The sequence below is a fragment of the Mycteria americana genome, chromosome 6 (assembly GCF_035582795.1).
Source record: "Mycteria americana isolate JAX WOST 10 ecotype Jacksonville Zoo and Gardens chromosome 6, USCA_MyAme_1.0, whole genome shotgun sequence".
Lineage (NCBI taxonomy): Eukaryota > Metazoa > Chordata > Aves > Ciconiiformes > Ciconiidae > Mycteria > Mycteria americana.
In genome coordinates, this window is record NC_134370.1 from 22,363,386 (window position 1) to 22,375,398 (window position 12,013).

General features: G+C 43.7%; 1 protein-coding gene across 5 annotated transcripts in view; it reads left to right on the forward strand.

Annotated features, from left to right (window-relative positions):
- The window catches only part of MARCHF8 (membrane associated ring-CH-type finger 8), a 103,213-nt gene that overhangs the window by 72,332 nt on the left and 18,868 nt on the right, over positions 1-12,013 (forward strand). For all 5 annotated transcript variants that reach the window (XM_075504983.1, XM_075504979.1, XM_075504980.1 and 2 more), the window contains one exon: positions 2,344-2,394. In XM_075504983.1, coding sequence (XP_075361098.1) covers positions 2,344-2,394 — 51 coding nt within the window. The remainder of the gene's footprint in view (positions 1-2,343; positions 2,395-12,013) is intronic.

Consider the following 12,013-nt stretch of genomic DNA (forward strand, 5'->3'; position numbering starts at 1 on the left):
ATGTGAAGAAACCTCTGCTCTGTTTAATTTTGCCTTTAGGAATTTCACCCAGAAGTCTTTGACATCTAGGGCTGGATTTGAGACTGTCGCCTCTGTGGAGCTGTATGCGTTGCTTCAGGCAGAGTTGGCCACGGGTCCCACCCTTCGCTACCATTTTCTCTTGTGCCACATAGCCTTGCTTTGTTTACCTCCCCCCCATCCCTAGAAGGCCAAGCACAGCCTGCTTCCCCCCACACCTCACGCAGATGCAATGACAAGTCTTTGTGCTTGCCAGTTTCTGTTGGTCTCTTTTCTTCATAGCTTGAGAACATGTCCCTGCCCCCTTTTTCTTCCTCCTGTCTTCTATAGCTTCAATGAACTTTTTTTTTTCCTGTTGCTATAGTTACACTGCCTTTGATGAAATCAGCTAGGTCCTTCCCTTACGGTTGGAGTCAATTCTTAGCCATACTGGTTCTGGCAGTAGTCCCGTCCAATGTAAGTCTTCACATAACTATTATGTCCATATTTTTGGGGGTCTGTATGTGTTTGTTTCTGTTCCAGGAATACTGTTACCTACGTAACAAAAGCTCATAGTCATCTCAAAAATCAAACTCAGCCTTGCCGAATGCAAATCTGGCATTCAAGTCAATGGTAATTGAGGCCACAACTATTCCAGACCTTAAACTGATCCTTGCTGATTTTTAATTTGGCCATCAGTCAAAATTGAGCGGGGTTCCCTGGTCGCTTCTCCTCTCTTCTTCTGAAAGACTATTTTACTGTCTTCTAGGTACTCAAACTCCTACATACAGAGGATTTCAGAACCCTGTATTTGCTTCATCACGTTTTTAAGGGAGGAAGTGCAATTTATATCCATCAACTGAGGCAGTGCCCAGGACTGTGTTGAGAGGCAATGGGTGCTGTAAGGAAGGGACTGCCTGCTTTTGTAAGCACAGGCTGAAGTTTTTGTCTTGCCTTCTGTTTTCTCAACACAAAGCTTCGAAGTTGTTCTGGGGATGTGCTGTAGGAAGAAATGTCTGGGAGCGCGGGGATCTTGAAAGTGTGGATGTAGCATCTGGGTGCCCAGCCACCCGGGCTGACTTGACCTGGGCTTTAGTCATTGAAGGTTGCTTGAATTGTAACAAACCACAGGCAGAAGGTCTGAAACCAGTGTATTATATCCAAGCTGATCTAGGAGTAACTGCAGTTGACTGGGTTTTTTATGTCCCCATTTGTTATCTGTGCAGGACTTCTGATCGCAAGCTCTCATCAGTCAGTGCCAATGAGAACTGAAAGAGGGTGCTGTTGAAGTGTCTCTCGTAGGTTAAAGTATCTTCAGGAATAAACGTGAAAGAGTTTGCTTCCTAAAATCCCAGGTGAAAGAATGCACTTCTAGAAACTCTAGTCCAGCATAGAATCCATAGGAGAAAGTAATAAATTTGCCCTGTTTTTCAGGGGGTTTAAATCTCAAACCAATTTGCGTCCCAGCTTCATAGACTTAGAGGAACATAGATACTGTTCTGTAACCAACTGTTATGACTTGCTCTGTTTGTAATATTTGTTTAGAAGAAAGTATTTCTTGTTGGATTTTATTCAGAAAAGCTTTTGCAGGGCAATTTCTAGACTCTTACCAGTGAAGCAATCATGTCCAGTTATACTTACGATAAACTGATGTTTAGAAACCAGGAACCCTTAAAGGATGAAATATCATGGGGAAACCTACAGTTTATTTTGGTAGGAGATAAGATTGTCATCCTTATCAGTCAGGGTCTGTGCACTGAAAAGTGAGTAACAGATACATTCGTCACTGATTCCAGTTTTGAGAATTGCAGCTTCTGCATTTCCATCTTGTATGATATTTCCAGTTTAATTCTGAGTTCTGTGGTAAATAGGAAGTTCCTCAGTAATTCTACTTTGTCTCCTGAAATGACATGCATGTGGTTATTCACAATTGTTTCCGGACATCACTGTGCTACTTTTGTTTTTCTTTTAAGCAAGAGCTTTCAGTTTTAGTAGTTGGATGTTTGCCTTGGGATGTAGATGAGGCAGGGCTTAGAAATATCCTTCCAAAATAGATGCCATCTGAGGAAAGGGCTTTGCAGTATTCCTAGAGAGAAGAAATCATTGTTCTAGTATTTCTCAGTTTGTACTTGTTTTGCCTATGTGATTTTCTGCAAAGTAATATCTTGTTAAGCAAACAAAGCAATTTAGTGATTGTAGTAAATCAGGCTGATGTCAATAGAAGCAACATCCTTAAAAGCCACAGCTGTAAGACTTTCTCTGTGGAATTTGGTTTCTAATACTAGCTTTAAAATATGCTCATAACTGTGATTTGTTGCTGCAGTGATCCTGTTCTTCCTCTTTCAGAATGAGAAGACTTTGGGGCATTCCGTGAGCCGCTCTAGTAACATCTCAAAGGTATGTTCCTTGATATAAATCAGTCTTTGATAAACTTGGGGATACTAGGATTTCTTTCATTTCAAAACTGGGGTGATATATGTGACAATGTGACCAGTAGAAAATGCTTCTTATGCCTGTCTGTCATTGATAGTCACTCCTGAAACATTAGAACTCTCTGGTGTTTTGCAGACTCTCTTTACAGGTCAAATGAAATGGAAGCTACAGTAGGTTTTCTCTTTCACACTGTCAGCCTCCTTAGCTTGGTAGGAGCAAGATAGATTACAGATGCCTGAGAACTTATCTTGGGGGGAAAATTGCTCCAAAAACATCACTCAAGTATGTTCTTCTATACCATAAGCTATCTGATGTAATGTTCTCTGTAAGCTAAGTATAGCCATGCATCCTGTAATATGTATTGGATATGTGGTTAAACGTTTTATGGTCACTTCAACACTGAATTATTGTTAGCGCCATGAAATGTGTTGTTATCAGGGCATGACTATCTAAGTATTTTAAGATGTTTGCTATTACAGGCCCTGCTCTTGTAAGGGAAGCACGGTGCTCTGCTCATTCTAGTCACACTTCAGTATAGCCAATGGACACATCAAAAGCACAGTTGCTTTGTTATGCCATTAGGAAAAAAGTATCTTCAGTCCAAGATAACTTATTACAATACACGCCCTACTCCTACTTCTGCATTACAAATAAGAAGATTTTTAATCCGCTGGAAGCCTGACACCTTTTTGCTTACGCAAGTACAATTGTGTAAAGCCTTCATGCAAGCAAGACTGTGCTGGTTGGCCAGTATTTTTCATGGGGTGCATAAGCCTCAACCCTTCGTTGCTACAGTTGATGTTGCTGGTAATAGTGACTTTTAATGAGAGGCTGATTCATTGTGGCTGTGACAAGCTCAAACCCCTTTTTTCTATTCTGGGTACTTCAGGATATAGGAAGCTATTCATGCCTATCTCCAGCAAGAGCAAACAGTGGCTGCACTTAATTTACAGTTTATATGAGCACAGACAACTTTCACTTTGGAGCAGAAAGACAATATTACTGGGTGTCTTAAATAATGAGCAGGGCAACTGTCCAGTGCACAAGGTATTGACCAAGCTGAAGGTGTTGTTATCATGGAGTGACGCGGGATTGTGTTTTGCATTCAGCATCAGAAAATGTGCATTCACAGAAAGCGTTTTGAAATGAATACCATGTGAGTATAACTTCTCATCTGTGCTTTTCTAAAATGGGACTGTGCCTGTTCCTTCTTACCCTGGCTCTTCTCTTCTTAGGGGTCCTTAATTGGATTTTCAGGCGTTGTTCAGCAGAGATGGTAGTTTTATCGTTAAGTGTCATTGTACTTTTCCCAGAGCGTCTGAAATTCAGCACAACAGGCCTTTTGGCAGCAGCAGTTTGGTACCCATACGAAGCTGCACAGTTCATGCTTAATTTATCGAGAACTGGTAGTGTGGCAGTGCAGTGGGAAGGACCTTGCACTCTGGCAAAGCTCTCCCTGGGAGCCCTGGCAAGCGAGACGTCAATATTTGCATTCATCTTGAAACACTGAGACGTTCGACATGATTGCTGCGTGTTGCAAAAGCTAAAGCTCTCAAGGGGAGCAAAAGTCAGTTTTGCCAGTTCAGCGGGTGAGACTTTTTGGCTGCAAACATGAGCTTCCAAGGGGTATTGATGTTCTTACTGCCCCTCTGTCGCCTCTGTGTCTGATCCATTCTGTGCACCTACTCCACTCTGGAGATAGCTTCTGATAAGGGCAAGAGGTGGAAGTCCCATCGGTGAAATCAGTCCCCTGATTTGCCTCATACATACAAACGCTGCCTTGCACATCCAGGCAGTTCAGTGCTAAGCTGCAACAATTTATTTTGCAGTCCACAGGTGGGTTGGCTATTGCAAGCAATTCGTAGGACAAAACAGGAAAGATTATAGTAGCAGGATGCTGCGTGGAAGCCTGAGTACATGGAAAATTTTTCATTAGTTCTGAGGTTTAATAGGAACGTGCCTTTTATTTTTGCTTAGAATAATATAACAACCTGGCCAATAAGGGAGATTGAATACATGTAAAGGAAAAAGTATGGAAATGCTTGGCTGCCTGTATAGCCCTTTCTGAAATCTGCGGAGCTTGTTGATACTACACCATTTTAAGAGGAGCTATTTAACCGAAGTTGAGTTTAATCAATTATATGCTGCATTTCCAGATATGTTGGGGGGGGCGGCTGTGTGTACAGAAATAATGATCATGCTTCCTGCAAATGACTGTTTCAGCTATTATTTTTCCACCCAAATCTAGCTTACAGCATAGCAATGTAGCAAATCTGCTACAAATGCTTGGCACTGACACTTGATTCAAAGCCTTTCTGGTGCTGATATGTCATTATGAACCTGCTGTGATTATTACTGTGTATCTTTCCACTGCTCTCAGTTGCACAGCGCAATATGAGTGGAAAGGATTGAGTCAGAACTCAGCCGCTAGCCAAGAGAGGATGCTGTGTTACTTGGTGTGACCAAGGAAAGCAATGCCCTAGGGCTAAAAGTGATCAAGGAGGGAGGCAGACAGATGGTGCCACTGAAAATGAGATCAGCTGGAAGAGGTAGCAGGACCTCTCTGAACATAGACCCCAAGTGTTGGGGCCAGGTGGAGCCATCCCTTGGGAGGAAGGGGCAAAAAGGCAGTTCTCCAAGAGGCAGATGCTAAGAGAGGCTGAAGAGATGCTGGTACATGTGGCCAGGCCAAGAAAAAACAATCACCTGAATACTTGGCTAGGGGTGGAGGCCAGAAGCAGCAGAAAAAGGAGCAGGGAATAAGATGTAGGAGGATCTTCATATGGTGCCATTAGGTTTTGTGCAGTCTGTTGCGCGCTGGGGGATGTGGCATTCCTCCAGGCCCTTCTTTGCTTTTTGGTGTGTATATTTCAAACGTTCCTTTTAAGTCTGCTCCACATGAAACGTTTGAATTTCTGGAATCTTTTCTATGTTTGTTTTGAAATTTTAAAAAAAATGGTGTGGAAGGCAGGTTGAATCGATTTAGTCATGGGACTTGGACACGGCCCGATTCCCAACTTGTCCTGTTCAAGCACAGTGATGCTGATTGAAACACCCCCGATTGGCACAGGGCTATACAGCCCGGGTCCACAACTCAACTGTTCACCCTAAGCCAGCATTTTTGCCAAGAAGCCACCATTCACTGGTAAATGCCTTCATCGTACAAGCCACACAGAGAAATAATTAAGCTTTATAGAAGCTTCGTCCTCTAAATATAGATGAAATCGACCCTAAAACACGGTAGTCACTGAGAGCAGCTAAAAAAGGGATTTTCACAGTGGTGGTATTCACGCCCTCTGCTCTTAGATAAAGGAATTGTGCTTACAAGCAGATTAAACGAGGTCACTAACAAAGCTGGTCCGTAAACAGTTATCCTCAAATTAGTGATATTGTTTAGCTTTAAAGTGTCTGATGTATCCTGAAACTGATGATGTGACGTATGGAAATATCTTCAGGTCATCTGTGTGCTGTTCCTGTCATCTGATTGCTCTGGAGGGCTGATTTTAGCGTCGTGGGGAAGCACTTCGTAGCCTTATTTTTGTGGCCCTCTAAGGGGTAAACTTTGAAAATGCTAACACTGGGATCACAGCAAAGGAATCAAAAGTGCACTCCTTAAAAAATGTAAATGCTTTGTCTTTTCTGAAGGCCTGTACAGTTTTATCTTTTAAGCAGAAGCACACTGTAAAGTATTAAATTATTCTTGGGCTGAATGGCAGCCAGTGCAGATGCAAAGCGGTAGCCTAAGCTTGCTATGAAATTTAAAATCCATTTGGGCTGTTCATCAGCTTGGAACAGATTTAGAAAAGCATATGAATATACACGTCCACTGTTGCCTGAAGCTTTGATGGATTCAGTGAGCATTCGTCCATAGAAAAGCAGTCCAGATTTTTCAGTCGCAGAGCTTAGCTATCCTGTAGTCTATCAGATGACCAAGGCTTACTGAAAAGAACTGCTGCTCGAAGGTGTTCTGTTCAGGTACATGAGCCTGGGGGTAGGGAAAGAGAAGTTGCTTAAAAAAACTAAAAAAAAAAAATCCTTCTACCGAGCTATTGGGGAGAGGAGAAGACGGGAAAAATTGTATAGTGGGAAGATTAAGATGTGTTCTTTTCCCCACCCACAAGGGCAAGTAATCTCATGCTGGGGCAGGGTGCCGTCGTGTTGGTAAGGAGTGCAGCAGCCTCCCTGAGCTGTGATAGATCCCCTCTCCCGGGGCTGGATTCTTGCTTCATGTAGGTATGAGGGCACCCTGTGAAGGAGGAACCTGCAGGAGCTTCCTTTCCTCTTTTGTTCCCTCAGTCCATTCAAGGTATTTTGAGGAAGATTTTAAAGTCAAAGGGCCATATTTTTTTTTCCTCCTTCTTCTCCCTGCAGAACCTGTGTAGTTGTTACTGGGTTTAGTCAACATTAATCCTGTGCTATAGGCAGGTTGAATTACACTTGGGGGAGATTTTGAAAGGATAGGTAGCCTCCTTTCACTAGTGCCTTCGGCTCTGGTATCTCTAGAGAAAGTTCCTGCCAGAATCCTCCTTTAGATTTCTTTAGGAAGAATGAGGGGAAGCTGACTTCAGCTTCGCTCCTAGTCTCTAGACATAATTTTAATTATAGTCATATACGTTATATAAAGTATGGAACAAAGTTCTGCCAGCAGCTGACTGCTGGTTCCTATCAAATTGTTGCCAAAATTATATGGTGGAGTTGATCATCCTGAAAATTTCACATGCCTCTTTCCCACATCTTTTCCCTGCGCCTCCCCCCCCCGCCTCAGTTTTTTTACCCACTCTCCATTCTAATAATTCATCTCATCCCAGCTAAAGACACTGGATTCTAATATGCACTGGAAGTCAAAATGGCATGAGTCTGGTAGAGAGAACTTAATGGAGAAGACCAGAAGTTACTGATGTTTGATCCTGCCATGTTGGTATTTATGGAAAGCTCTCAAAACCAGCCTGTCAGCAGGGCTGTCTGCCCTTCGCAGCGTCCTGTCTGTCCATAGGTGGCCTGTTCTGGCTATTTCAAGTGTCAGGTCAGTAAACTCGGCATGGCTGGTTGGGCTCGCTGCACTGCTGCCTGGCTGTGCTGGGTGTTCAGCTGGGGGCCTCCTTTGGCACGCGTGCAGTGAAACAGCCACGTCTGTTCCACAGATGAGCTTTGGAGACTTTACAGCTGCAGTGCACTTTAGCGAGAGCCATCAGCCAGTGTGTATGTGGAATACAGCACTTGCTGAAAGCATAAAAACACAAATACGTTGCATCCTGGTGGATGGCTGGAGCCAAGCAATTATATTTGTTCTGCAGTGGCTTGAGAGAAATGATGGATGTGTCCCTTGGGATTAATCGAGACCTCCCTGCTGCCTTCAGCGCAGGCTCAGGACTTCTCGGCACAGCAGGCAGAACTGAATTTTGCCATTGTGGATGAGATGGGGCTGGGGCTGCCCCTGTCAAAGGGAGGGGAGGTGAATGGGGCAGGGGTGGCACAAGCAGTCAGATTCCCGGGGTGTCTTCGTAGATGTCCTTTCCCTGTCTGAAGACTAGCCAGGTTAGCTACGGAGCGCCTTGCAGTGGCACTTGGTGCCTTTTTTCACAAGGCCCCCATCACTGTTGTTTTCTTTCCTAGATCACTGTCTATTCGGAGATCCTGCCAGAGGAACAGGTATGGGGTGGTTGGTCTTGGTTTCTGTGGTGTAAAATAAAGAGGGAGCAGAGCCTGGGGCTTTCGCTGCTTCTGGAGATGTACCGTGCAAGATAAGTGCCTGCCATGTCCATGTCTAGCAGCAGCCTTTCCTTCTTAATACACATTTAAATAGGATCTGTGTGAGAGAGATAAAATAGCTCTTTGGCAATGAGTTCTTCTAAAACACAGGGTGTGATAACCATCCCTCTGATTCTGTCTTTCCCATGTGCTTCTGCCACATTTGTCATTGTGATGTGTTAATACCAGGAGAGGCAAAGCTGATTTGAACAAAACTCCCCGCGGCCCATTACAGATCGCAGCACTGTCATCCCGGTGCTGAAAAAGCGTCGCAGTGCAGGGGCATTGCTTGGGGCTGGGGGGATTAAAGGTGGTGGGCCTCGATCACTGGTTGTGCTTGGGACAGGACAGCTCCGGGGCAGTGGGGGGAGATGTCTCCACTTAGCCAACACCTGCTATGGTTAATCCCCGAGGGACTGGTGGTAGTTGGAATTGGCTCAGTGGAGAAGATCGTCACTGTGCTCCCGTTGTTCTTACAGGCAAGAGACGCAGACAGAAACTGCTGCAATGGTCTAGTGGCACCAGAGACATCTTTTAGCATCGGTCTTTTTGACAGCAAGTGCAGCTACCTTTTAGGATTCTTATTGCTCTCTTATTTTATATCTTTTTATAGGCCATCAGAAGAGCATAGTTTTGAAATGGGTTCATCACAGTGTAAAATAAAGGCAAACTCATAGTTAAAACACCAGGTTGAAATTTGGGTTGTGGAGTGTTTGGCTTCTTGCTCTATTGCTAAATTTGTATTTGTCTGAAGCTCCTTGTGCTGCAGTTCCTCCTGAGTAAAAGACTGAAAATCGTGCTTCTTTACTCTAACGCTTTGTCTGCCTGAAGGAGAGGTGTGCTCCATTATTAAATGTGTATAGTGCTCAGTATGTTAGTTCCAGGTCCTTAGCTGAGACTTCTAAGTGTGTTTGTAGCACAAATAGTAGGGCCGCAGTATTGTTCCTATTCATGTGACACCTAGAAATGATGAAGTTTGCAGGTGTGGGGGAAAACCTTTCTTTGCTTCCTCCAGACTTCCAATCAGTGGAGGAATTCTTCTGGAGTTAAATTGTTTCTACCTTTTTACCTTCAGTGAATAATTTAATAAGGTTTTTAGAATGTGATAGGCCCTGTTCTTTAAAATGAGGTATAATTGCTAGTACTGAAGTGCAGCCCAGAGTGAGACAACAGCAACTGTACCCAGAAGTGCCATCTCAGATAAGCAGGTTATCTTGGAATATACCCAAGCAATTGACATGTTCACTATGGCTCACTTCAAAGATGACTTTATTTGCTGAGGCAGGGTGGGGGTTTTGGTGTGCAGCATGTAATCACAAGGAGGTAATCAGAAAAGGCCGAGTTCTTTCACCAACAGATCACACTGTTCGTGGAGTGCAGGCAGAATGAGAAGAACCAGCTATGGCAGCACATTATATATACACGTATGTACATATATATATATGCACGCACACACACACACATATGTGTATATATATGTATATAAAAACATATATATTTCTTCCTGATGGCAACCCTCCAGAGAGCTGTAGGCTTCCAGGGATTGCTGCCTTCAGAGTTGCTGTGGTTATCTAAACACCATTGCAGAAGGCCACTCTGTGACCTCACTGAATTGCATTAGATGGGGATGTCAATATATACAATTAACTAACTATTGACCTTTAGTCCTGAGCTATTTTAGGCAAACAGTCTGGCTGTACAGGGTAACTCACTAGCACATAGCTCCAAGGCTTGTCACTGGAGGTGATATTCCTCCGTGCAAAGGGCGTGAGAGTCCACAGAGGTTCAGCAAGTGATTCTGGGGTTAGAATGGTTGAATTCAGGCTGTCAAGGCTTGGGGTACCCATCACATAATGAGCATGGCAGAAACCTCCAATGACAGGGAGTGCTTTGAAACCTCCTACTGCTGTCGCCATCATAAGTAGCCAGTTCAACTAAAGGTGCTGCTACTTGGGAGGCTGCTGCTGGAGCATTAAGGATGGTGTGTGTGCCAGAAGCTACGGAGTGGTGAAGGCTTTGATTGCTTATTTTCCCAGCCTCTTCAGAGCTGAGCCTTGCATGGGAGCAACGTCAGAGCTCCAAGCTAGCTGGATCCACCTCTCTGTTGCATTCACCCATCACATTGCCTTTTCTTTGCCCGAGTCTGGCCCAAGGCTGCCAGTGTTTCTTCTTTTCTGTGGCACCTCTCTGCCTGATAGCTGCTGTAACTGAGCCAGTAAACCCAGGCAAGCTGTGTGGACTGGTGTCAGCTGCATGCGCCTCTGCTTCTAGGACTGGCAGAACTTACTTCTTGGGCTCTTGGCAGCAGTTTGCATTTTACTATGCTCTTCTCTTGTCAGTGAGTTGTGCCTCGCCATTAGAGGCCCATTGCTCTAACCGACTGATGTTCCTCCGGCAGCTGAAGCTAGGGAAGTGACTGGCATTAAACGAGCTCAGTAAAAGAAGCGGTTAGTTTTACGTCACCTCACTATCCTAATCTGGTTTGCAATGCAGCTGTGTAAATAGCTTCACGAGCAAAAAGCATGGGAGGAAAGGAGGACGGACTGAGAGACTGGAGGCTCATTGAACCATGGCTTTTGGTGGTAGCCACAGCTTACGTCAGCTTAAACCAAGGGTGGGGCGTAACATCCTCCAGTGTTTTGTTCTACTCTGTGGTGCCTTTCCAAGTGTGTTAACTTCTGTTCATATTTTGGTTGCATTTGCATTATGTATAAAGATGGAGCAAAGGACTTCCTGTACTGAAGCAGGAAGACAGGGAGAAAAGGAAACGTGCCTCAGATGTGGGGTTTTTGCAAGCTGTCCTGAACAATACTGGCATCTAGGAACAGAACAGTAAGCTTGAAATGCAAATGAAATTCCACAATTTCTTGTTTGTCCCAGCCTTTTGGTTTCCCAAGTCGCGAGACTTTGACACTGTCTTGGTGCCAGGCAATTGGATCAAGAAACCAGTAACATGGTTTCGGAAAGGAAATTTTGGATCATTGAATCTAGTCATCTGCTGTTAGACTGTGACATCATATATACCCCTGTCCTTTTTTGGAAAGCTTCATTAGTAAAGCGAAGGAGTGGAGAGATTGGATTCATTCTAAGCAGGTTACCTTCTGTGATGTGCTCATAACATAAAACCTGAGACAGATTTATTAATTGATTTGTGACTTCAGTTCCAACAATATATGGCTCTGTTTCCATGGCAGAATGCAACATGCTGCTTTACTGGTTCAATATTTTGTTTTTAGAAGATTGCTAAATATGTCTTTTTAAATAATTCATTATTTAAGTCTTATTAATTTTCATTTGCATAATTATAGCAGCAGATTATAGTGTGTCAGGTCTTTCACTAACTTGTCAGTCTTTCTTTAAAAAAAAAGTAATTACTGCACAAACTCTTTTTAAAAGACAGGATTTGAAGTCAGAGATGTACCTGCTTTTAGGAGAAGTTAAGCATCAAACAGAGAGCAAATTTCCAAGTAATACCTGAATTCACCTCATTGTATGATCAGTATCCGAAATCATTAGCATGTGCAAATGGTGTAAAATGTAAAGAACCATAGTTTCCAGGATACAGCCAATAATTGATCTTTAAGTCTTTAATTTGTTTTGTCAGTCAGAACATAGTTCAGTTTGCTTTCTGGCCCAAGGTTATTCTCTGGGGTTTTTTTCTATACATGTACCTGGCTGGGTAGGATGGGAAATAAGTTACAGTGTCTTGCTATGGATCGAGAGGTGTGTGTTTGAGTCTTGCCCTCGACTCTTGCAGACCCAGCTGTAAATGGATACCTGTTTTTTCAGGCTCGGTGCACCTGAGGCATCCGAACGTGAGGCCAGATACATTGCT